Source organism: Balaenoptera ricei, chromosome 10, assembly GCF_028023285.1.
Source record: "Balaenoptera ricei isolate mBalRic1 chromosome 10, mBalRic1.hap2, whole genome shotgun sequence".
Lineage (NCBI taxonomy): Eukaryota > Metazoa > Chordata > Mammalia > Artiodactyla > Balaenopteridae > Balaenoptera > Balaenoptera ricei.
The window spans coordinates 101368781-101393786 of record NC_082648.1 but is presented as its reverse complement, the minus strand read 5'-3'; the positions used below and the strand labels follow the sequence as shown (position 1 = coordinate 101393786).

General features: G+C 46.4%; 1 protein-coding gene and 1 non-coding gene across 2 annotated transcripts in view; one reads left to right on the top strand and one right to left on the bottom strand.

Annotated features, from left to right (window-relative positions):
- Nucleotides 1–6200: 6200 nt before the first annotated feature.
- Nucleotides 6201–25006, bottom strand: part of PNPLA3 (patatin like phospholipase domain containing 3) — a 30005-nt gene continuing 11199 nt past the window's right edge. The window contains exons 6-8 of the mRNA XM_059934894.1: nt 10424–10639; nt 9196–9328; nt 6201–8201 (exon numbers count right to left, since the gene is read on the bottom strand). Of these exons, the coding sequence (XP_059790877.1) occupies nt 8060–8201; nt 9196–9328; nt 10424–10639 (491 nt within the window). The 3' untranslated portion in view covers nt 6201–8059. The remainder of the gene's footprint in view (nt 8202–9195; nt 9329–10423; nt 10640–25006) is intronic.
- On the top strand, nt 18709–18812 carry LOC132373898 (U6 spliceosomal RNA). The gene has a single exon (XR_009505554.1). It is a non-coding gene; the product is annotated as a U6 spliceosomal RNA (small nuclear RNA).

The window sequence follows — 25006 nt, the reverse complement described above, 5'->3', positions numbered from 1 at the left end:
CTGCTAATAGCAAAAACAACCGTGGGCCCCTCTCCCGAGTGCCCGCCACGTGGCCAGGACTGTGCTAGGGGCTCCCCGAAGCCTCGCAGAAACCTAATGAGGAGAGGGGGGTCACCCCCACGGAACAGGTGAGGAAGCCGAGGCCCACGATCTTCAGGATAAGATCCCACCCTGGTCACTGACACCAGGCCCTTCTTCCTCCAAATTAGTTTTCAGAATTCAGAAAGCAGCATCAGCATCCGGGCCACGTTAACGACGCAGCTTGCCGGGTTCCATCTGGGGAGACCGTGATCCAGCAAGTCTGAGGTCAGACGGGAATCTGCATTAACAAGCACCTCACCCCGCCCTCCGCCCCCCAACACACACACACTCCGAGGGGCCCTGCCTGGCCCTGCCTCTCTCTCCGCACTCCACCCCCTCCCTGTGCTGCCAGCACCCAGAGCTACTTCCTTTAGGCAAACCAATGCTGCCTGACCCTCCCGGACCCGCACCTGTCCCTCTGCCCTGCCCCAGCTCCATCGGCCGGCTCTCTCCTCCTCTGCCGTCAAAGTTAGGCCCAGCGGACGCGCTTCCCCGCCCCCTCCCTGGGCTTCAGCACATCCTGTGCAGCTATGTCTTGGTTATTAGCTTTCAGCAGGTGCTCTGAGACCTCTGATTTGCTCAGCTGCCTCCCATAAGACAGGACCTCCTGCACCAGAGGGTGAGCTCCTTGCCACCTGTCCGGGGCCCGACGACGTTTCTAGAATGGAACATGAGGCCTGAGCAGATGAGAGGGTGCCTGTCAGGCTCACAGCCCCACAGCCAAATCATCTACGTGGAAGCGGGGAGGGCCGCGGTCCGCGCGCGCGGGTTGGAAGAAGAGTTTCCAGACACGAAGTATCTTCGAAAAGAGTGAGTTTATTGCGAACAAACAGCAGAGTTAGTGAGGGGCGCTGCAAACACAGCGGGCCCGCTTCCTGATGGACCCGGGAGAGCCGACCCCCTTTGTGGGCTAGTGGCCGACTTTTATAGCCTCTAGACAAAGAAAATTCCTGCTGGCAGGATGGCATTAGGTGATTGGTCAGGGTGCTGCGAGGTTGCTACATGGTGAATATCTTACCTACTGTGGAGTCCGGTTTAGACTAGGAGAGCCCTAGTCTAGCCTAGACTATAGCTGTCCGGTTTAGATTAGGAGAGCCCATGGCAACAGTTGCTATGGGGGCTTGGTTAACCAGAGTTTTTGTCCTGTGTCCTTGATGTAGGGTGTCCTTGATGTAGGGCTCCACATTCCCCCCTCTTTTTACATATGGGCCAAATCTTTGGCCCCTTAACACCCCGCTCATGACTAACTATCTGCCTATCCCTATCTCGGGCCATAGGAACCCAGGTCATTGGGGAAAGGGGCGATGACCGTTCCTAGCTTCTTCCTGCTGGACAGGGGCGTCGTGACGCCCTGGGTCCCAATGCCCGCTCTCTGTCAGGGTGTATTTATGGAGGGAGATGAGCGCCCGTGGAATGATAAGGCAGCTTGTTCCGACGTAGTCCATGTGCCAACTGGCTGGTACCCTTGTTGTTGCATCATCTGGAATTGAATCTTTTGAACCTGTCGGGAAATGAACTTAGATAATGCGTTAATAATGCAGGGGCCAGACAACAAAACAAGGGCTATCAGGATTAATGGTCCCAGCAAGGGCAATAGCCATGTCCATATCTGGATCCCCAGAGAGGAGAGGAGGTTGGAAAGCCAGCTTGGGGCCCTGTCCTGCTCTCTCTTTTAAATCTTCTATTAATTTGATGTTTTTCTTTAGAATCTGGAGGTCTTCTTCAGCCTGGCCAGAGGTATTAATATAGAAGCAGCCTGTCTCATTTAGTACGGGCACAGATACCCCCCGCCTCAGCTGTTATAACATTAAGGGCCCTCCTATTTTGTAAGCCACCTCGGCCAGAGAGCCTAGGGCTGACTGCTCTTCCTCAGTGGCTGCTACCGTAGCCTTCCAAGGTTCCTTGTCCATGATGGTGAGATGGAGAATGCCCCTCTCTAAGGGGTACGCCTGCAAACCAGAAGAGCCCTCTAAAGACACTATGCATTATTTTGGGGCGATCAAGAATTGGGTTATCATAAGCATGTCCCCCCCCAATCAGCGGTTCGTTTTTTTTTCTCTCCAGGACACGTCTTAAGGCCTCCTGGAGGAAGGACCCAAGGTTGGGAATGTCTCCTAAAGAAGCTAAATCCTTTGCAGTCATAATGGTCGCCTCTGGGACCACAGCAGTAATTGTGCAGGAGCCCCTCCAAAGTGTGAGAAGATCCAGATTGACCCCGTTACAGCACAGAAATGAAAATCCGGTGCCCCTCAAGGATACCCCCATTGTGGGTCCCCAGAGCCAGGCCCTGACCTTTTCGGAGTTTTCCTCTGGAAATAGACTGGGGTCCTATGGCCTAGGATTATAATGGGAAGGCCAAACTCCGAGGAAGTAATCATCTATACATAAAGGGGAGAATCTGGGCTCCGACTGATTATGAGTGTGACAGGGGCATTGGCATAACAAATTTCTGAATATTAGCTGAATTATGTTATATTTTGGAGGAGAGTCTTGTCGGGAGGTTAAACTAAGTAAGTGTCCGGTGGTCACACCGATGCCCACCTATTTAGTTCCCAGGGCCGAGCTGTTGATTTATGGGGATATGGTCTTCATTAATATATTTCTTAGTCGCATTTTTCCTCGAATTTCCCCAACACAAAGTGAAATTACCTTCATGTATATCATATTCATCCTCCTCGGACTAGGGATCCCACTCCAGGCTAGTCTGATTAAAATTGAGGGTGTAGTTACAAAGAGTCATTTAGCCAGCCCCAAATGGGTCCCCATCCGTCCAGGTTGGAGACAGTCCTTTAAATTATGTCTTTTCCAGTATGCATAATCCCCTGATTGTAGGTCGTGGGGCATCTGATCTTCGTCCGAAAATAGATTACTGAGATAAGCTTTAGAAACAAACTTAAGAGTGCCCTTTAATAATTCAATTAAACTTTTTAGCAATATAACATGACAGCAAGGAACTAACTGGGAAGTGAGTCTTGGTAACACAGACCTTAATTAACAAAGCTAGAATTTAATGTTCAGTGAAACGTAATTTCTTTCTTTTTTCATTGTGAGGGCATTAACCCTGCAGCCAGGGAAGGCTTTATCCCATCAAATAAAAAAATGAGCTTTGTCAGGGAGCTGGAAAAAGCCAAGCAGCCGTCTTGGATTTTCCATAGCCCTGACTGTTTGACTGACAGCTATTGTTTACCCATTTTAAATTCCCTGATTTAGGAGTAGACTGACGTCATGTTTTAAGGACATCAAGATGGCAAAAGTCTCGCAATGAGGGGTTAATTTTTGTAGAAGCAGAATGAACTTTATCTATGCGTGCCACGATCTTCATAGATCATTGTGAAATAATATTTATTTACTTTACTAACGTAACAAAAGATTTTAAAAGTGAATACAAATCACTTAAAGGCAAAGGAATTTACATAGTTTGTTATTAAAAGCAGCATTCCAAGAAAACTCTGTTCTCTTAACAGAGAGAGAACCAAATTTCAGCCTGGTCTCAATAAACTTGTTTATTTTTAAGTTTATTATCATATAGGCTTTTTGCTTGTGGAAATTTTCATAAGGAGTCTCAGACTGAACTTTTAAAAGACCTCTAAGGGCTAGGAAAGTCACATCAAGGGCTTGTCACAGATTTTGCTTTCCAGATCTAGGTGAATTCCTTCCTTTTCAAGGTTCCCAAAATACCTTGATATTTCTGTACCTGTTAGTGAAGTAGCCTTACTAATTTATCTGATAAAGCTGCTGGGAACCTAAGAGTTTCCCATCTCTGGAGTGAGCAGACAGAGGAAAAATGTAAATGTTTCAATTTTGCTTACAAAGGTATAATTTACCAAATTACTGTAAGTCAGAATTAGTTTGAGGGGAAGGTTTTCCTTACACCTGGAAAACACAGATTCAAACCAGAACCCATAAAATTATAACCATATTTACCAGTTCATTCAGTCCTTTGTAATTAATCCTTTTTGTTAACAGCTTTACGAAGCCATCAGGTTTTTCATTAGAATTCTTCAATTTCTTACCTAGTTATCATTATAGTCTGAAAGTCAGAAACTTGTATTTATCCAAAAGTCCTTTTTATAAATCTTCTTGAAGAGGAAGCATTTTTGCAAAGGCATTAGAGTGAAACTGTAAGTGTCTATAATGACAAAAGACTTAAGGAGGCATGTTAAGAAGGTGCATTTAAAATCTGATTACGATAAAATTAACAAAGTAACTTGGTTACTGTTATGGCACGGGACACTTAAGGAAGCAATAGTTATTTACTTAGCCAAGGTAACAATAAAAGATTTCAAAGGCAGATACAGAACAGATCACTTAAGAGGTAAAGAAATTTAAAATCTGTTATCAAAGGCAGTTCCACATTTTAAGAAAACTTGTCCTCTTAACAGAAAGAAAAGCCAAATTCAAGTTTTGCACCAGCTTACTTTTAAAATTCATTTACTTAATTAAATTTATTCTAAACTTAATCAGTCCTGACCATGCATAAAACTCTTTCCTCAGGGTCCACTTTTCACAAAACTTTTTATCACTTTCTGTATCCATCACTTTATTTTCCCATTCAGAAGCAGTCAACTCTAAATTAGACCTACTTCCTTTTTTCTTAATAAAATGTAATTCCATTCCTCACACCTTCTTTACTGAAAACACACATCCTGCTTTCCTTAAGCAACCATGAACTGTCCTTTATAGCAGCACTCTGTAGACTGGTAAACATAAATCCAAGTAATGATTCCTTGAAAAATATGCTTCTTACAGAAAGTATCTTCGTGAGCACCGCACATTTATTAATAGTTCTAAACCTTTTGTTTCTCTGTAAAAGGAAGCCAGTGTTCAGTAATTAATGTTTCAGTATCTTATTTTATTTGGAAATGGACTAGTTATTTAATAAAATTCCATCCTTTAATTTAATTTAGCACAACTCTAAATGTTTTAAGTTGTCGAATATCTGTAGAGATTATTCTTAAGTAGACATTCCTAAAACATAATTATTCCTAAAAAGTTCACTCAAAGCTCTTATCTCACTTATATTTTCTTTTCTTTTTTTTTAATTAATTAATTTTTATTTATTTATTTATTTGGCTGCGTTGGGTCTTCGTTGCTGCACGTGGGCTTTCTCTAGTTGCGGTGGGTGGGGGCTACTCTTCGTTGCGGTGCACAGGGTTCTCATTGTGGTGGCTTCTCTTGTTGCGGAGCACGGGCTCTAGGTGTGCGGGCTTCAGTAGTTGTGGCACGTGGGCTCCGTAGTTGTGGCTCGCAGGCTCTAGAGCGCAGGCTCAGTAGTTGTGATGCACGGGCTTAGCTGCTCCGCAGCATGTGGGATCTTCCCGGACCAGGGCTTGAACCCGTGTCCCCTGCACTGGCAGGCGGATTCTTAACCACTGCACCACCAGGGAAGTCCCCTGTATTTTCTTTTCTTAAAAGTTTCTTCACATTGAGTTTTTTTCATTGCTGACCAATTTGTGACAGTTATAATAAGATCTTATTTAGTTTATATTAAACCTAGGCACAATAAAAGTATTATACTTAATCTTGATCGCTCTAAAGACATGTCTATATTAATTAGATCAATAAGCTTAAACATTAATACCAGGTATTAATTTAATATTGAATATTCCCCAGTTCACATGAATCTGAAATTTATTTAGCTTAATTTTTCTTACATTTAGAATTGTTTGATTTGTAAGCACTTACTTTTCTTTTAAGCCAATTAAATAGAACTCATTTACAAATTAACCTCAGCAATATTATCCAAGGACACAGACACATACTGAGACATACACAGATACCCAGACAGTCAGAGATCTCATAGTTTCCATTTGAGGTTTAAAATGTCTCTTTGCCTCTTTTTTTTTTTTCTTGGCCTGAAGTTCTACTAATTAACCCAAGGCTGAAGTCTCAGGCAAAGTGGGCTGTGTTTGGAGCTCAAGGACATGATAAGAGTTAACTGCAAGCTTTCTCCTAGGCATATTTTTGTTCTCTCAGTGTCAGAATTCTGAAAAAGATATTTCAACAAGCTAGCTTTCTCTAACTGCATATGCATAAAGAACTGGTTTTGCAATTTCAAAAAATTTTTATCTTAACCAATTTACTCCGGACTCTAAAGAATATTGTGGCCATCCTGACTGAAGGAACCTAACTTGTTTTGAACTTGGGAAATGTCAGACACGGGAAAGGGAACATGGACTCTACTAGTGCCCATGTCTCCATTTGCCACTTCCCTTAAGGGAAGCATATTAGAATCTGTTTCCTGGCATTGGGCAGTCCTCGATCTTGTGTGGGGAGGGGAGGGGGGCTTTTGCCCTGATAAGGGGGTACCTACTGGGGACCTGTGCTGAGGTGGGTGCAGGGGCTGAAGCAATGAGGGTTCATGGGGGGGGGACAGGAAAGGTCCAGTAGAGGGTCGCCTAGGAGATGTGATGGAGAGGGAGGCAGAAGGGGTTGGGGGGATAAGGCGGCAACAGAAAGACGCATGCGGCATGAGTCCCTCAGATCCGGATTCTGACTAAGGGCCATAAAGGTCTGGACGTAAGGAAACTCTGAGTCCTTTCCTTGTTTCCGGCAAAAGAGATCAAGTTGGAGGATCGTGTTATAATTTAGTGTCCCATTAAGAGGCCATTGTTCTAGGTCTCCCAGTTTATACTGGGGCCAAGCCGTGTTACGAAAGAAAATGAGCCTCCTCTTTTTGAGATTCTCAGGGTCAAATTTTCCCAGTTCCTGAGGATACAGCCGCGGGGTGAGTCTGAGGGAGGCTCCCGAGACGTAGCAGAACCCATTCTGAGCCTCTATGCCGTAGAACGGGGGTCCTGAGAGTCACCGGGTGACAGAAAGGTGTCCCCTTTGTCCCAGTGATCTCTCCGTGCGACTAAGGCACAAAATGGGCCGACCGTCCCAACAATCGCGTCCGACCGTGACAGGTGACCCCGGAGCGTGCGACTGAGGCCCCAACCGTGCGACTGAGGCACCACGCGACTCGGGCAGAGAAAGAAAGAAAAGAGAGAGAGATTCCCGGGACCCACCGGGTGACTCACCGTTTGGCGATTCCCTGAAACGTGAAAAGGCACTCCTGGGATGGCTCAGAGGCAACACTTAGGCTCCTGTAAGTCAATCCGGACCGAGAAGAAGGTGAAAGCGACAGAGAAGACAGGCCGAGGAATCAGCCTTGTAGTCCTGCCAGGAAGGCGGCGGCCCAGGGGAGGGGGCTCGGTGTTCTGCTTGAACTAGCGTGTGCCTCACGGTGCATGGAAGTTGTCTTGCTGGGGGCAGACGCTCTAACAGCCTGGTCCGTTCCGTGACCCCCTCATCCTTTCACGGGCGTCTTCAAGCGGCAGGCGCCCTGATGGCTTTTAAATGCCTGACCTGTGCCCGCACGATACCAATCGGCCTAGTCCTCAGTCGGGAGGAAGACAGAGGGATCCTCACCCATCTGGGCGGCAGTTACTGGGGCGAAGTGAGCTGTGGAGACTTCGGAACACACCAGGATGTGGCCCTGGCCAGAGTTCCTCTATTGCTTCCACGGCAGCTTGCCTGTTCACAGAGGGTCCCAAGGAATGAGGAGAGGAGGTGGGGGAGGAGATCCCCCCGGAGATGTCCCCGTACAGGCCACCAAAATGTCGTGGTCCGCACGTGGGTTGGAAGAAGAATTTCCAGACACGAAGTATCTTGGAAAAGAGTGAGTTTATTGCAAACAAAGAGCAGAGTTGGTGAGGGGCGCTGCAAATCCAGCGGGCCCGCTTCCTGATGGACCAGGGAGAGCCGACCCCCTTTGTGGGCTAGTGGCCGACTTTTACAGACTCAAGACAAAGAAAATTCCTGCTGGCAGGATGGCATCAGGTGATTGGTCAGGGTGCTGCGAGGTTGCTACATGGTGAATATCTTACCTACTATGGAGTCCGGTTTAGACTAGGAGAGCCCTAGTCTAGCCTAGACTATGGCTGTCCGGTTTAGATTAGGAGAGCCCATGGCAACAGTTGCTATGGGGGCTTGGTTAATTCCAGAGTTTTTGTCCCGTGTCCTGGACGTAGGGCTCCACAGGGGGCAGACGCATCATCATTCGAGAACAAACCCGGGAGGTCGCCCAGCACAGCCACTGGATGTCTCTGGGCATGTCTGGAAGCCACATCACCAGTCTGCAGGAACGAAACAGAGAGACACCCACGTCGTATGAGCAGGAACACAAACCAAAACAAAAAGTACAAAGCCAAACCCTAACCGAAGGCACACATCTTACAACAATACCATCGTCCAGGTAAACTGCCAGGGTCACTTCTAACCCCGATGTGATAAATTCCCGAAGACAAGACAACCTAAAAGCCCAAAGGAAAATTAGGCCATTTTTTGATTTGGGAACGCTCAAGGGACTTACGTGGAAGTAACAGGAAAAGACCTTGGTTTTCCAGGATCCTACTCCTCTGTGGCAACATGGCCACCGATGCAGAGCAGCTTGCGGTCGAGAACCACCCCCTGCGCCCAGGTCTCCTGGGCTTGGCCACGTGCAAACGCAGCAGAGGGAGCCGCCAAGGAGGCCTGACCACTGCCCTCCAGACTCCCAACACCCAGGACATGAAAAGGACCCCACATCCCGGGCTTTGGGAAATGCCAGAGCAGCCCTCAACCCAGGGCAAGGCCGTGCGGGAACGGGTGGCTGATTTGGCAGGGTGGGGAAGGGCTCTGGGGAGGATGACCAAAGCTGGAGAACTGAGCTGGATTTTGAAGGACGGTTGGGACTTTAAAAGATGGACTGAGGGACATGTTGACTAACTCGCTAAAAAGAAAGCAAACACCCAAGTAAATCAGAAGAAAACTGAGGGAAAACAAACGCCCAGGAATCCAGCAGGCATCCCAGCGTTGGCCTCAGACCCCCCCAACATACCAGGAATAAAATCCCAAAATAGAAGTGCAGACCTACAAGAAGTGACAAACCTGTAACAGCAACGAGAAAGGAGGAGGGGTGGGTAGGGGCTTTGCCAACGAGGCACCTTTCCAGGGTGTTCCACGCTGACCGTGAGCTCCACCCCGATGTATAAGGAGCCAGGCCCCAGGCCGAGGGCCTTCCAGGGCTTCTGTCACTTAATCCTCGCCCCATTTCCATGAGGAAGCCACAAAGCCACGTGAAGCACTCACCTCTGGACCACAGCAATCACAGCCTCCACCGGCAGCGTGCAAGGCAGCACCGCGTAGGACATGACCTTAATTGGTAAGAAGTTGCACATCTTGCTTATGTACCCATCTTGGTTTCTAATTGCTTCCCTCAGGGCTGAAAAATACAATTCGGAGATCTGTCTCTCACCAGTGTAAAAACCAAACCACCTTCCCCGGGTGGTGCTTGGAATTTCTGTGAAATATACAAATCCTGGCAGCCAAAGAATCAGAAGTGTCCACAAATGAGATCAGGTGGGGAATGTGCTCAAGTAGCCCTTGGATCGCCTGCAGGGTACGGAGTCCCTTTTAAAGACTCTCTTTTAAACTATTTTTGGAGGCCTACACAAACTTCTCAAAGTGCCCCTGGCCCCAGTTTTATGAGCTCTTCTTTGCACCTGCAGCTGGATTCCATCTCTTCTGCCTGGAACCCCCTAGCCTTCTATTTCCCCTTTGTAATGACCTCGCGATGCCTCAAATCACATTAATCTGAGCAGCTGCTGGTTAGTGCAACTCCTGGGGTGTTGGTGCCTCAGGGGCAAGAAACGGCATCCCATTCGTCTTTGATTTATTCTATTCTATTCTGGCCACGTCCTGCGGCGTGTGGGATCTTAGTTCCCCGACCAGGGATTGAACCCTAACCCCCTGCATTGGAAGCTTGGAGTCTTAACCACTGGACCACCAGGGAAATCCCTGTCCCGTTCATCTTTGAATTTCCCCAAATGCCCAACTGGAAGCTGGACGGTGCATTCATCTATCCATTAAATAATCGATGACATGATAAAATAACCAGATTCAGTGAAGGTTCAAAACTGTGATTCTGTGGGGAGGGAGAAATTAGGAGGGGCTCCTCGAGAGAGAAAAGGCTTTGAGATGGGAGGACAGGCAGAGAACGGCGTTCTCAAAGAACAGGCCACCCCCGGGGGTTGCCTGGACTTTAGGAGCAGAGAGCACAGCCAGTTAACACAAAACTCAGCTGGAGGTTGTTTTCCTCTGGCCAGGACCCCATGGGAAGGGAGACTGGGCAAGGACCCAGGGGTATGGGAGGCCCGTGCTGGGCGGTGCGGGTCCCGACGGGCCTGCCCTAGTCGCTCCGCCCCATCTCTTCCCACGCGGAGGCATGACCTTCCTCCACAACACACAGGGAAGCCACCCTTTCTGCCTCATGAAGGGTCACAGAGAGCCTCTGCCGTCCCGCCCCCAGAGCCGGCACCTATGGTGAGCTTGGGCGACAGGGTCTCCAGGATGCTCTCGTCCCAGGGCAGGATGCTGAGGTGCGGGTGGTCCAGCAGCTTGTCTCCCTTGGGCCTCGCCTCCCCGGTGGCCATGCCCGGGGAAGGCTGCAGGCGCCCGTGCTCCCAGGGGGCCTCGAGGACTTCCGACTCTGCTGAGGATGCACTCAGGCACAGAGGGGGCCTGTCACAGATGCCTGCGAAGGGCACAGAAACAAACCCGTCAGGCAATTTCGGGCAGCGGGGTCATTACTCACCCACACACACCTGCCCACCAAATTAGAGGGAAGCTGCAGGCCTGTTATTAGTACAAGGCAGAGATCGACGAGGGCAGGCAGTCCTAGCAGGGAGAAAGGAGTGGGGGGCTTTGATGCCGGATGGATGTGACGAGGGCGCCTGGCTCCATCACTCACCAGCTGTGTGGGCTCTGGAGCCACGTGTGGATTCTTGATGTTCAAAGCTAAGGGTTATAACTAATTTATAGTAACGGAACCACTGGCTAAGCCAGCGGTCCAGGCCCTGCAGCAGCCATTCAACTGCTACCATTATCATCATCTCTGCTTTTCAGCTGAGGAATCAGAAGCACAGAGAGGGTAAGAGATTTGTCCAAAGCCACACAGCCAATACGTGGCACAGCGAGAATCGAACCGAGATGTGATGTCAAAGATGGCACCCTTCCATCACACGGCCTCGAAAGAAGCATTAGGTCAAGGGGTTTGTGCAAGCCCTGCCCTAGGTGCCGGGGCTCAGGAGCCGATACCAGTGGGTGGTTCCTGCTCGCACACTGGTTGGGGGCAGCAAGACAGGTAGTTTCGGATGCCCACGCCTGCCTCGGCTCACCTCTTGCTTCCAACCTCAGATTAAAAGACCAGGGGCTGGACCTCCCTGGTGGTGCAGTGGTTAAGAATCCACCTGCCAAGGCAGGGGACACGGGTTCGAGCCCTGGTCTGGGAAGATCCCACATGCCGCAGAGCAACGAAGCCTGTGCGCCACAGCTACTGAGCCTGAGCTCTGGAGCCCGTGAGCCACAACTACTGAGCAAGCGTGCTGCAACTACTGAAGCCCGCGCGCCTAGAGCCCGTGCTTCGCAACAAGAGAAGCCACCGCAATAAGAAGCCCGCACACCGCAACGAAGAGTAGCCCCCGCTCGCCGCAAGTAGAGAAAGCCCACGCACAGCAACGAAGACCCATCGCAGCCAAAAATAAATGAATAAATAAAAGAGGATGCAAGAAGAAGAATTCACACAAAAAAGACCAGGGGCTGTCCCTGGATGCCCACACCTTGCTCCCAAGTTATGCTCCCCTGGATCTTTCTGGCCTCTTTTAGACACAGAGCTCACACCCTGGGACTTACTTTCCCTTAGGCATGTTTCAGAGAATCTGTTCCCAGAGGACACCTGGCCCAGCCCCACGCATCCTCTGCAGGACCCCGAGGAGGCCAGCCTGGCCGAGGGAGGACCTCGCTTAGATCATTAAACCCAAACCCAGCACCGATGCTGCAAGCGCCCAGCCGCGTGCCAGTCTTTAGAATTGCTAAGAATCACCCGGCGTCATTTAATCCAAATGTCTTTTGCTAGAGATGTGGAAACGGAGGCCCAGAGAGGGGAGGTGGCTTGCCCAAAGTCACCTAGTAACTTCTACAGGGTCCATCACTGTTATTTATTCCCAGGCTGCTCCCAAATTTCATCCCCAGTCCAGACTGCTTTCCAGAACCTCGGACTCTGACATCACTGTGCTTCTTGCACAACCACCCAAATATGCCCCGGGGCACCGCTTCCCTGCAGAACCCTCGCCCTCCTGAGGGCCCGAACACTGAGCAGAGCCCCTCTCCCCCGGTCCCGGCTGCAGGAGCCAGAGGCCAGGACTTCATGCCTAAGTCTTCCTCCTCCAGAACCTCTGGTTGGTTGCCTCCAAGTCCTGTTCCCTCGCGCCCCTTCCACCACCCTTGCTGCCGTGACCCCGGCCAAGCCCACGGCGGCCTCCTTGACCTCCTGGATGCTGCTCTCACCCCCTCTGCACTGCGGCCGGCGGGGGGGCCTTCCAAAGCTCCCTCTGACTGCCCTCACTCCCACTTCGGCAGCCCTCCGTGGCTCCCTATTGCTGTGGGATGCAGACCCTTTCACCATGTCCATGAGGCCCAACCTTGTCCCTCCACTTTTCATTTACTGCCATTCCTGCCCCTCTCCTTTCTGTCCATCTCTCTGGGTGCCCCACGCCCACCACTCCACTTACACACGCCTTCTTTGCACCTCAGGCTCATGTCCCCCATGCCTAGAATGCTCCTATTCACCCTCAAAGTGTCAACATGGATTCACATCCTCCTGAAGCCCTGCTTTTCCCCGCCTTGCAGATCCCCTCGCTCCCCGTGTGATCCTACAGCATCCTGTATCTTCCTGCCAGCGCACTGAGCACACCGTCAGCCTTCTCATTACATATCTGTCGCTGACCATGTTGCAGCAAAAATAGAAATGAAGTTTTCCCTCTCCTGTGAACAAGGAAAATAAAGGGAAGAGTGTGAACAGGCTAGAGAAAAAGAATCATAACCTGGCCTGAAAGAGTTAAATCACTCCTAGTTTTTGTTTTTTAACTGTTACTAATCTGTAGTTTCTGTAACTAGATCTGTACTTCACAAAGCTAACCTATTACTCTTTGACATTATGTGAATTACATCCGGCACTCCCTTGTAGCAAATCACCCCTTGTAGTATTTGCATTTCAGAAAAAAGGTCACAGGCCGATAACCCAGAGACAAACGGACCCAATTACCGGGCTGCCTGACATGACGCCAGCTGTGACTGTTTTGAAATAATGCAGGAAGAAGAAGAATGCAAGACCCTCACTACTTTGATCCTTATCATATACCCCGGCCTGCAAGCCCCACATACAAAATCTTCTCCAATTCCCAAAGGAGGGGGAGACACAGTTCTTGAGGCCCTAGGCTGCCGTGTCTTCCCTTTTGCCTGGCAGAAAAATAAAGCCATCTCTCTCTTCCTCCAAAATCTCTTGTTTCCGTATTTCCGTTCATCCTCGGTGCACAGAGAAGCCGAGATTTCGGTAACAAAATGCGGGCCCGTCTGGGATCTGCTCGCCGGCAGGCAGCCCCGCAGGGCCCCTCGGCTTGATCCTTGATCGAAAGCTCGGTATCTCTCTCCACACCAGCCTCCTTCGGGAAAGCGGAGGGTTGGAGGATTTCTCTGAGGCCAGATCACCAGGGACTCCCTGCCGCAGGGCTGTGCCCCGATCACACCTGGCCTGCCTACTCGGCGGTGGAACTCTGAGGTTGCGGCAGAGACGGGGGAGAGGCTGACCTAGCAGCGGCCGAGGCTCCTTTTGCCTTGAGGACACCTTATGTTCTCTTGCCTGCACCGGCCTGCACTTCCACTCCGAGAAAACACTGAATACTGGAGGATCAGAGAGAGGGCGTACAGAAGTCACAACGCACCTGTCAGCACCTACGGTGAGCCTCCCGGAGGGCACTCCCTGACCTTTGACCGTCCCCTTACAGGAACTTCGGTTCCAATCTGGGGATCTCCCTGCAAAGGGAAATCCTGATGTGCAATTCTCCCTGCAAAGGGAGATTCTGATGTAAGGTGCCACTTTGGGGCAACGGTTCAGGTCGAGTGGGACTCAGAAGTCACGTCAGGGCGGGTCTCCGCCATATGTTTCTCCTTTTTCTTTTTGAGCATCCATTTGCTGTTTCTTTTTATGGTTTATGTTTTACGTGTGACTTCCAGCTGACGAGGTGAAGGTTTATGTTTTGATTTGAGCGCACTGACATGTAACTTCTGTTACCAACTGCTTGAGCCAAAATGGGAAGCGCTTCCTCTAAGGTTCCACCCTGACCTGGGAACCCTTAGGGAAAATTTTAAATGACTGGTGGACCTATAGCTAGGATCCAATGACAAAGAAATGGGTCTCCTACGACTAGATCTTTATTGCCACAGGATGGGAAAAATGGACTGAGTGAGGTTCCCTTATGTTCAGGACTTTACGCCCCTTTTATTATAATCCTGCTCTAGGTGGTTCCATAATCAAAAGCCCTGAGGAATCAGAAAAAGAAAAACAATCCGCTCTCCTGACATTCTAAATGATCCTCTTCTAACTTCTCCCAACTCTCAGGGGACGGGGGGGGGGGGGGGTACCAAGCTTCCCCCAGTCCTGCAAGTTCCCTCACTCCTTCAGATTCTCTGGATCAAACTAAGACCCCACCTCCCCAGAGGGACAGTCCCTGCGGGGACATTTTCTCAGCCAGTCTGCCCCTGTTATCAGAGCCAATTTGAGCACCATCTGGTTTTAGCTGTGAGACCATGACCACAGAAAGAGAAAGATGATGACAGTATGGCCACAATATTCTTTAGACTCTGGAGAAAATTGGTTAAAATAAAACTTTTCTTAAAATTGCAAAACAAGTTCTTTTTGCATGTGCAATTAGAAAAAGCTAGCTTGTTAAAATACTCTTCTTCAAAATTCTGACCCTGAGAGAACAAAAGTGTGCCTAGGAGAAAGCTTGAAGTTAACTCTTATCATGTCCTTGAGCTACAAACACAGCCCACTTTGCCTGAGACTTCAGCCTTGGGTTAATTAGTAGAAATTCAGGCCAAGAAAAAAAAAAAAAGGAGGCAAAGAGACATTTTAAATCTCAAGTGGAAACTATGAGATCTCTGTCTGTTAATTGTGTATGTCGCAGTATGTGTTTTTGTCTTTGCATAATATTGCTGAGGTTAATTTGTAAATGAGCTCTATTTAATTGGCTTAAAAGAAAAGTAAGTGCTTACAAATCAAACAATTCTAAATACAAGAAAGGGCTTCCCTGGTGGTGCAGTGGTTAAGAATCCACCTGCCAATGCAGGGGACACATGTTCGACCCCTGGTCCGGGAAGATCCCACATGCCGTGGAGCAACTAAGCCCGAGCACCACAACTACTGAGCCTGCGCTCTAGAGCCTGCAAGCCACAACTACTGAGCCCGCATGCCTGGAGCCCGTGCTCCGCAACAAGAGAAGCCACCGCAATGAGAAGCCCACGCACCGCCACGAAGAGTAGTCCCTGCTCGACCCAACTAGAGAAAGCCTGCACACAGCAATGAAGACCCAACGCAGCCAAAAATAAAATAAATAGATAAAATAAATAGATAAATACAAGAAAAATTAATTTCAGGGTTACGTGACCTGGGAAATATTCAATATTAAACTAACACCTGGTATTAATGTTTAAGTTTGTTGATCTAATTAATATAGACATGTCTTTAGGGCCATCAACATTAAGTATAATACTTTTATTGTGCCTAGGTTTAATATAAACTAATAAAGAAAAAGTAATAAACTAAGATCTTATATCTGTTACAAATTTGTCAGCAATGAGAATAACTCGATGTGAAGAAACTTTTAAGAAAAAAAATTGCAAGTGAGATAAGAGCTTTGGGTGAACTTTTTAGGAATACTTATGTTTTAGGAATATTTACTTAAGAATGATCTCTCCAGATATTTGACAATTTGAAAATTTAGAGTTGTGCTAAATTAAGTTAAAGGATGGAAGTTTGTTAAGTAACTAGGCCATTTCCAAATAAAATAAGATACTGAAACATTAATTACTGAACATTGGCTTCCTTTTACAGAGAAACAAAAGGTTTAGAACTATTAATAAATGTGTTTGGTGCCACACTGAGATACTTTCTATAAAAAAGCACATTCTTCAAAATTCATTATTTGGATGTACGTTCACCAATCTACAGAGTGCTGCTATAAAGGACAGTTCATGGTTGCTTAAGGAAAGTAGGATGTGTGTTTTTAATAAAGAAGGTATGAGGAATGGAATTGCATTTTATTAAGGGAAAAGGAAGTAGGTCTGACTTACAGGTGGCTGTTTTCTGAATGGAAAAATAAAGTGATGGATACAGAAAGTGATAAAAAAAAGTTTGTGGAAAGTGGACCCTGAGAAAAGAGTTTTATGCATGGTACAAGTTTTCTTAAGATGTTGAACTGCCTTGGATGACAGATTTTAAGCTTCTTTACCTTTTAAGTGATCAGTTCGATATTGCCTTTAAAATCTTTTATTGTTACTTTGGCTAAGTGCACAACTATTGTTTCACAGTGACTATGATCTTATCTGACTGAGTGTTCTAAACCCTTTTGATTTTTTTGATACAACTTCCCAAATCAAATTGTAATGAAGTTTCTTTGACCTCTAGCTAACTTTGGGGTGCTTCAAAGGGCCCCTGAAACATCCCAAAGAGAGATATTACACTAATTAGGTTCATTTGGTATGCTAAAAGTACATGGGAAGTATTGTCAAATGTGTAATAAATCTTCTTAGGTTATATTGTATGGTAATCACTACTAATATAGATATTCTAGAAATTATATGGAGTTTCAAAAAAATTCTGATATGTCCTGGTAAAATGTTATCAGTCACAATTCTAGTTATTATCTTAAGTGTCATATGTCACAACAGTAACCAAGTTACCTTGTTAATTACATTGTAATCAGATTTTAAACTTGCCTTAAGTCTTTTGTCATTATAGACACAGTTTCACTCTGATGCCTTTGCAAAAATGCTTCCTCTTCAGGAAGTTTTATAAAAAGGACTTTTGGATAAATAAAAGTTTCTGACTTTCAGACTATAATGCTAAACTGAATATAAAGAAGCTCTTCTCCTCAAGCTACTTATGGTTGACAGCAATTTGGTAATTTACACCTGTGCGTAAAATTAAAACATTTATCTTTTCACTCTGCTCCCTCCAGAGACTGGAAACTCTTAGGTCCCCATCACCTTTATCAGATAAATTAGGAAGGCTACCTCACTAACAGGTACAGAAATCGCAAGGTATTTTCAGGACCTTGAAAAGGGAGGAATTCACCTAGGTCTGGTAAGCGAATTCTGTGACAAGCCCTTGGTGTGACTTTCCTGAGAGGTCTTTTAAAAGGTCAGTCTGAGACTCCTTATAAAAGTTTCCACAAACAAAAAGCCTATATGGGGCTTCCCTGGTGGCGCAGTGGTTGAGAATCTGCCTGCCAATGCAGGGGACACGGGTTCGAGCCCTGGTCTGGGAAGATCCCGCATGCCGCGGAGCAACTGGGCCCGTGAGCCACAACTACTGAGCCTGCGCGTCTGGAGCCTGTGCTCCGCAACAAGAGAGGCCGCGATAGTGAGAGGCCCGCGCACCGCGATGAAGAGTGGCCCCCGCTAGCCGCAACCGGAGAAAGTCCTCGCACAGAAATGAAGACCCAACAAGCCAAAAAAAAAAAAAAAAAAAAAGCCTATATGATCAATTACAGTTATATAAATCATCAGGCCAAGTTTATTGAGACCAGACTGAAATTTGGTTCTCTCTCTCTGTTAAGAGAACAAAGTTTTCTTGGAATGCTGCTTTAATAACAGACCATGTAAATTTCTTTGCCTTTAAGTGATTTATATTTGCTTTTAAAATCTTTTGTTACTTTGGTAAAGTAAATAAATATTATTTCACAATGATCTATGAAGATCATGGCACCCATAGATAAAGTTCATTCTGCTTCTACAAAAATTACCCCCTCATTGCCAGATTTTTGCCATCCTGATGTCCTTAAAACATGATAACAGCCTACTCCTAAATCAGGGAATTTAAAATGGGTAAACAATAGCTGTCAGTCAAACAGTCAGGGCTATGGAAAATCCAAGACAGCTGCCTGGCTTTTTCCAGCTCCCTGACAAAGCTCATTTTTTATTTGATGGGATAAAGCCTTCCCTGGCTGCAGGGTTAATGCCCCCACAATGAAGAAAAAAAATTATGTTTTACTGAATATTAAATTCTAGTTTTGTTAATTAAGGTCTGTGTTTACCAAGACTCACTTCCCAGACAGTTCCTTGCTGTTAGGTTATATTGTTAAGAAGTTTAATTGAATTATTAAAGGACACTCTAAGTTTGTTTCTAAAGCTTATCTCAGTAATCTATCTTTGGAAGAAGATCAGATGCCCCACGACCTACAACCAGGGGATTATACATACTGGAAAAGACATAATTTAAAGGACTATCTCCAAACTGAATGGAAGGACCCTTATCAGGTGCTCTTTTTTTTTTTTTTTTTTTTTTTTTAGTTGTACAGACAATTTTATTAAGTGGCACTTTACAGAGGGTTTGGAACTTAGCCTGCAAGTCAAGAAAAATTAATACATGAAAAAAAAATGTGGCAAAAAATGTGCTCCAGGCGCATCAAACAAACCTTTTTCTTTAAGAAAAAAAATGTGATCACAGTACACTACTTGGCTAAATTATTTTGAAAAGGAAACACAGTGCTTGCTTCAGCAGCACATATACCAAAATTGGAATGATACAGAGATTAGCATGGCCCCTGCGCAAGGATGACACGCAAATTCGCGAAGCGTTCCATATTTTTACTAAAAATAGAACTACCATACGACCCAGCAATCCCACCACTGGGCATACACCCCGAGAAAACCACAATCCAAAAAGAGTTATGCACCACAATGTTCACTGAAGCTCCATCCACAACAGCCAGGACATGGAAGCAACCCAAGTGTCCTTTGACAGATGAATGGACAAAGAAGATGTGGCACATGTATACAATGGAACACCACTCAGCCATAAAAAGAAACGAAACTGAGCCACCTGCAGTGAGGTGGATGGACCCAGAGTCCGCCACATAGAGAGTGAAACAAGTCAGAAAGAGAAAAACAAACACCGCATGCCAACACATATACATGGAATCCAAAAAAAAAAAAAAAAGGTTCTGAAGAACCCAGGTGCTGGACAGGAACAAAGACACAGACGTAGAGAATGGACCCGAGGACATGGGGAGGGGGAAGGGTAAGCTGGGACAAAGTGAGAGAGTGGCATGGACATATATACACCATCAAATGCAAAACAGACAGCCAGTGGGAAGAAGCCGCACAGCACAGGGAGATCAGCTCGGCGCCTTGTGACCACCTAGAGGGGTGGGATAGGGAGGGTGGGAGGGAGACGCAAGAGGGAGGAAACATGGGGATATATGTGTATGTATAGCTGACTCACCCTGCCACAAAGCAGAAACCAACACACCATTGCAAAGCAACTACACTCCAACAAAGATGTCAAAAATACATAAATAAATAAAATAAAATATTTTTTAAAAATAAATAAAAAGGAAAAACAAAGTGAATGAAAGTTATTGTACACAAAAGGAGACAAAGCATAAGTAATTTTTTAACTTCTATCACACATGTTCCTATAAAAACTTCTCTCACACATGTTCCTATCACACATGTTCCCTTAGCTGAGGCTAAGTTCCCTCCTGATAGACAGTTGAGAACCCCAAGAGAGAATTATCCAGAAGAGCAAAGTCTTGAGTGTTTCTCCCTGGCTACCGAGTCTGATCCATTCTGAAGGGTTTTTTTTTTTTTTTTTTTAAAGAAATTCACGTTCTTTTATTTATTTATTTATGACTGTGCTGAGTCTTCGCTTCTGTGCGAGGGCTCTCTCCAGTTGCGGCAAGCGGGGACCACCCCTCATCGCGGTGCGCGGGCCTCTCACCATCGCGGCCTCTCTTGTTGCGGAGCACAGGCTCCAGACGCGCAGGCTCAGCAATTGTGGCTCACGGGCCCAGTCGCTCCGCGGCATGCGGGATCTTCCCAGACCAGGGCTCGAACCCGTGTCCCCTGCATTGGCAGGCAGATTCTCAACCACTGCGCCACCAGGGAAGCCCCTGAAGGGTTTTAAGCCCATGAGAAACTGGCTACACGATAAGTTATAAATGGATATTAAGGCAACTTACTTACGACCATCTTAAGGCATTCAGGATTGTCTTGAATAAGTGGTTCAGCTTGTACTGTTTTACTTAAGAAATTCTTTGATAAAAGAGGAAACCTGACTTTAGCAAGGATGTCAACCATAAATGGCTGGCCGTTAGGTTCATCATATTTCAACCACCTGACTGCAGCATCATAAACCTGATCCCCTGCCCTCACACTCAAGAGTGTCCTGCTTGAGGAGATGTGTAACTCGCTTGACATCAAGTTGTAGAAACTCATCAGTTTTATAAACTTCAGGAAAATGCTGATGAATAAAGTCATCTGCAGTTGCTTTCAATTCAGGACAGTCTAGACACTCTGCTAGCACAGTTATACCAAGACAATTTGAAGCATCAACTTGCTCTTTCAGAAAATCAGCACATTTTCTTCACAGGTTCAATCTGGTACTGGTTTGCTGCATCTAACAAAGACTGAACGTTGTTGCTATTCACAGAAATTCTAGTGGTATAAACGAATTCCACCAGTTGTTCAATGTCAGGTTCAGCATCTCTGAGTTCCACTTCAAAGGACTTCGATTCAAGCATGTTAGTTGTGAACATTAAGTTAAAAAAATGACTGGCTGCAGCAAGGACAGCACGATGAGCAGGTACCTTTCTTTCCTGGACCATAAGGGTCGCATCACACAATGTTTTCTCTGGATTTATGTAGCTTGTCAACAAGGTGCTGCCATCAGTCCCTCCCAGCGTGATTTCAAGTTGACCCTGGGTACCAAGCCCTGGGTAGACTGTAGATCCAACTACAGTTGGGTGGTGGATTTAAATCATTGTCTCCGCATGTTATTCATGATGCCCATGAAGCCCGCCAACAGTTCAGCTTCCTCTCGAGCAGCAAGTTTCTTCTCGGTCTTCTTCCTGCTGCTCTTCTCCACCCCGAGGCTGCCATCCTCCATCAGCGCGGTTCACGCACGGGGCTCACTGGGCCGGGCGGGGGGGTTGCACGCTCCCGACATGCGGGGCCTTCTGTGTACCAAACACCGAGGCTGGGACTGCGGTTGCAGAGCCCTGCTCCCAAACTGCGCAGCCACTGTGGTAGGACAAGGCCCGGCAGCCCCCTCAGAAGCACGCGGGGAGGCGACGTCTGCGCGCCAGGCACTCTTAACTAGCTCATACACAGTAAAACCAAAGGGAATTAACTTCCACTCACCAAGGGCCCCTGCACTGGACTGGCCTATAGAGAGGACGGCTGACCTCTAAATCACCTTAAAACAACGCTCAAACAGAGGAGAAACTACACTCACACCAGGATGAGAAAAAGACAACATCAGAAGTAGACAGCTTCCCCAAGATCCTGGACCTGACTCATATGCTCATTTATAGTGTTCTCTTGACTTCTTGGACCTTTGCATATGAATCACATGTTTTTCTATCATAGGCACGATCCTATGCTAGTTTTAAAAATCAATCCAATTGTTGGGTTTGCGGCCAATTACCTATGTCTAGTACTTCTGGGTTACCTGAGTGGATTTCTCCGCTCCAAGGCTCTAATTGGTTGACTCTTAGGAGATTTATCTTAAAAGGAAAATTATAGTCATGTTCAGGCCACTATTGATATTACTAGATGAGATCCCCTCACCTGACCAATTAATAATACCTGCTCTGACCCTGACCATAGATATGAATTTTCCTCTATTACTCAAAGTTCAATCAGAACAAGCAAAAATTTCAGCCAAGGAATAAAACCTCCCACAATTATAGGATGGATTTATGTAATTAACACCAGGCTATGGTAATTTAAAGTTAAAGGCTCCTCTATGCTGGGAACAGTTAAATCATACTAAGGATAATCAGTCTAGTAACACTAGGAAACTGGGCTGAGTACCTTATGGACAATGCCAATATATAATTTCCCTGAAAAATAGGGATTGGTACAGAACAGACTAAGGCAGATGACCTGGGATATACTGGGCTGCACCTAATGGAAGTTCTTGGCTTAATTCTTACTTATGACTTTATTAATACTGCCAGCTATGTTATTTGTATTTTTCCTATTTCAAAAAAAAAATTGTTTCTTACATTACCAAATGTGTGACTGAGCCTCCGATAAAATGATTATAGTTCCATATGAGATCAATGATTACAATAGTCTAACTCTAGATATGAGAAGAAGCAACAAGAGGGAATATTGTCCTGGACCATAAGAGACTAGGAAGACAGGTGGTCCAGAGACTTTTGGATACTAGTAAAGGTCTAGTCCAGTAATAGCACATGGAGTGGCCTATCAGCAAAATCTTCGCCAGACCTGGGAATGAGTGTTCCTAGCACCATGGGACAAAATGGTCATGAAATGCCCCAAACCATGGTTGAAATTATGACCATAAAGGGGCCCTGCCGACTGAAAACTGACACTTGCCATCTGCTTCTACAAGGATTAAATCATGAGCTGCTGTAGCTAGTGACCTTCAACACCCCCTACAAGGAGTTCAGGGTGGAGAGCTGAAATGAGGCTCTCTGTGCTCTGGGAAAAACTGACAGGACAGGCCTTCGGATAGTTAAATACTTTCAGGAGAAGATTTTACGAGCCCCATTTCTTGCATCTTCTCATACCTAGAGAAACACTGACATCATGAACGGTGACACTATGGTGTGATTTTAGGCAAGTCCTTTTATTGCTAAGAACTTGAGTTCTCTGAGCTGTGTTAGATTTGGGATGCCACCAGCCATTCTCAAAACAACGTCTGCTGACAGCTGGTAACTGCAACCTTACTTCTTAAAGGTCTCCTCTTGTAACTACTACACTTTTAGACGACAAAATTGCTTTAGATCATATGTTAACAAAAAGAGAAAACACATGTAGTGACCAATAGCTCCTGTTATTTATATATTAATACCACATCAAAGGTTAAAACCTACTTTGATGAAACTAGATAACCAGCTACCTGGCTACAAGTCTCCCCAGAGTGCCAGGCCTAGACTGGGTTTCAGGCTTATTCTCCTAAAAAGAAATGAGATCTATTTTGTCTATTAACATTTAGGTTGTCACGCCTCCAAATACTTCTAATGGGGTCTGTTACACCTACATCAATCACACTGGGCTAATAGAAGAGGACATAAAATTATATATATGACCACACCAAATGGCTCCATTCCTTTAAACAGGGTAACCCAAGCACTGACTCTATCCGGATCAGGATCAAAATTACTACCAGACACATGGCTCTTAATCCTGCTTGGGCCCCTGGCTACAATAATTCTTTTTTTTTTTTTTTAATTGATGGCAGATTATTATTTTTTTAAATTTATTTATTTATTTTTGGCCGCATTGGGTCTTTGTTGCTGCACGCGGGCTTTCTCTAGTTGCGGCAAGCAGGGGCTACTCTTCGTTGCGGTGCGCGGGCTTCTCATTGCGGTGGCTTCTCTTGTTGTGGAGCACGGGCTCTAGAGTGCAGGCTCAGTAGTTGTGGCACATGGGCTCAGTAGTTGCGGCTCACCGGCTCTAGAGCACAGGCTCAGTAGTTGTGGTGCACGGGCTTAGTTGCTCCGCGGCACGTGGGATCTTCCCGGACCAGGGCTAGATCCCATGTCCCCTGCATTGGCAGGCGGATTCTTAACCCCTGCGCCACCAGGGAAGCCCTACAATAATTCTTTTACTAATCTTTGGCCTCTTTTTTTAAACTACTTGTTAAGTTCTGTCTCTTCCAGATTACAATATGTTCACATCAAGATAATGATGATGCAAAGATTCCAGCCATTTCTCAGAACAGATCCTGCCAAAACAACAGAAGTCACCCTGGGGCCCTTAATAAGACAGGGCAAGAGCTCCATGACCCCAACTAGGTAGGGTCTACGAGCCCCCTGCCAACCTGAAGAAGCTACGGAAGACAGACCGTCGTCCCTCATCATCCCAATAAAGATTTCTTGGGGTTCACATCTCTCAGGGGGAATTTGAAATAGGAGATAGATGGGCCCCTGGGCCGGACAGCTGGTGTTTGTCAAGTGGAGCAAAACGGAAGTTTTGTCCTCAGCCAGACCGGAACACGCCTGTTTCCCTTCCTCCATTGTTATGGAGGGAATGAACTAGCAGTGGGGAATTTGTTGCAGCACAAACAGAAATGAAGTTTTCCCTCTCCTGAGAACAAGGAAAATAAAGGAAACAGTGAGCAGGCTAGAGAAGAAACATAACCTGGCCTGAAAGAGTTAAATCACTCCTAGTTTTTTCTTTTTTAACTGTTACTAATCTGTAGTTTCTGCAAATAGATTTGTACTTCACAAAGCTAACCTATTACTCTTTAACATTATGTGAATTATGTGAATTACATCCTGGACTCCCTTGTAGCAAATCACCCCTTGCAGCATTTGCGTTTCAGAAAAAAGGTCACAGGCCGATAACCCAGAGACAAACGGACCCAATTGCCGGGCTGCCTGACATGACGCCAGCTGTGACTGTTTTGAAATAATGCGGGAAGAAGAAGAATGCAAGACCTTCACTACTTTGATCCTTATCGTGTACCCCTGAGCCCCGCATATAAAATCTTCTCCGATTCCCGAAGCAGGGGGGAGACAGTTCTTGAGGCCCTAGGCTGCCGTGTCTTCCCTTATGCCTGGCAGAAAAATAAAGCAATCTCTGTCTTCCTCCAAAATCTCTGTCTCCGTATTTCTGTTCGGCATCGGTGCACAGGGAAGCCGATATTTCGGCAACAACCACGAGACTAAGCTCCAGGAGGGCCACATCCGTCTGTCCGCTGTGGAGTCGCCAATTGCTTGGCACCTAGACGGTACGCAGTAAACATTTTCTGAGTAGATAGATACATGTATGTCCCATGAACCACACCATCTCCTTGGTCTTG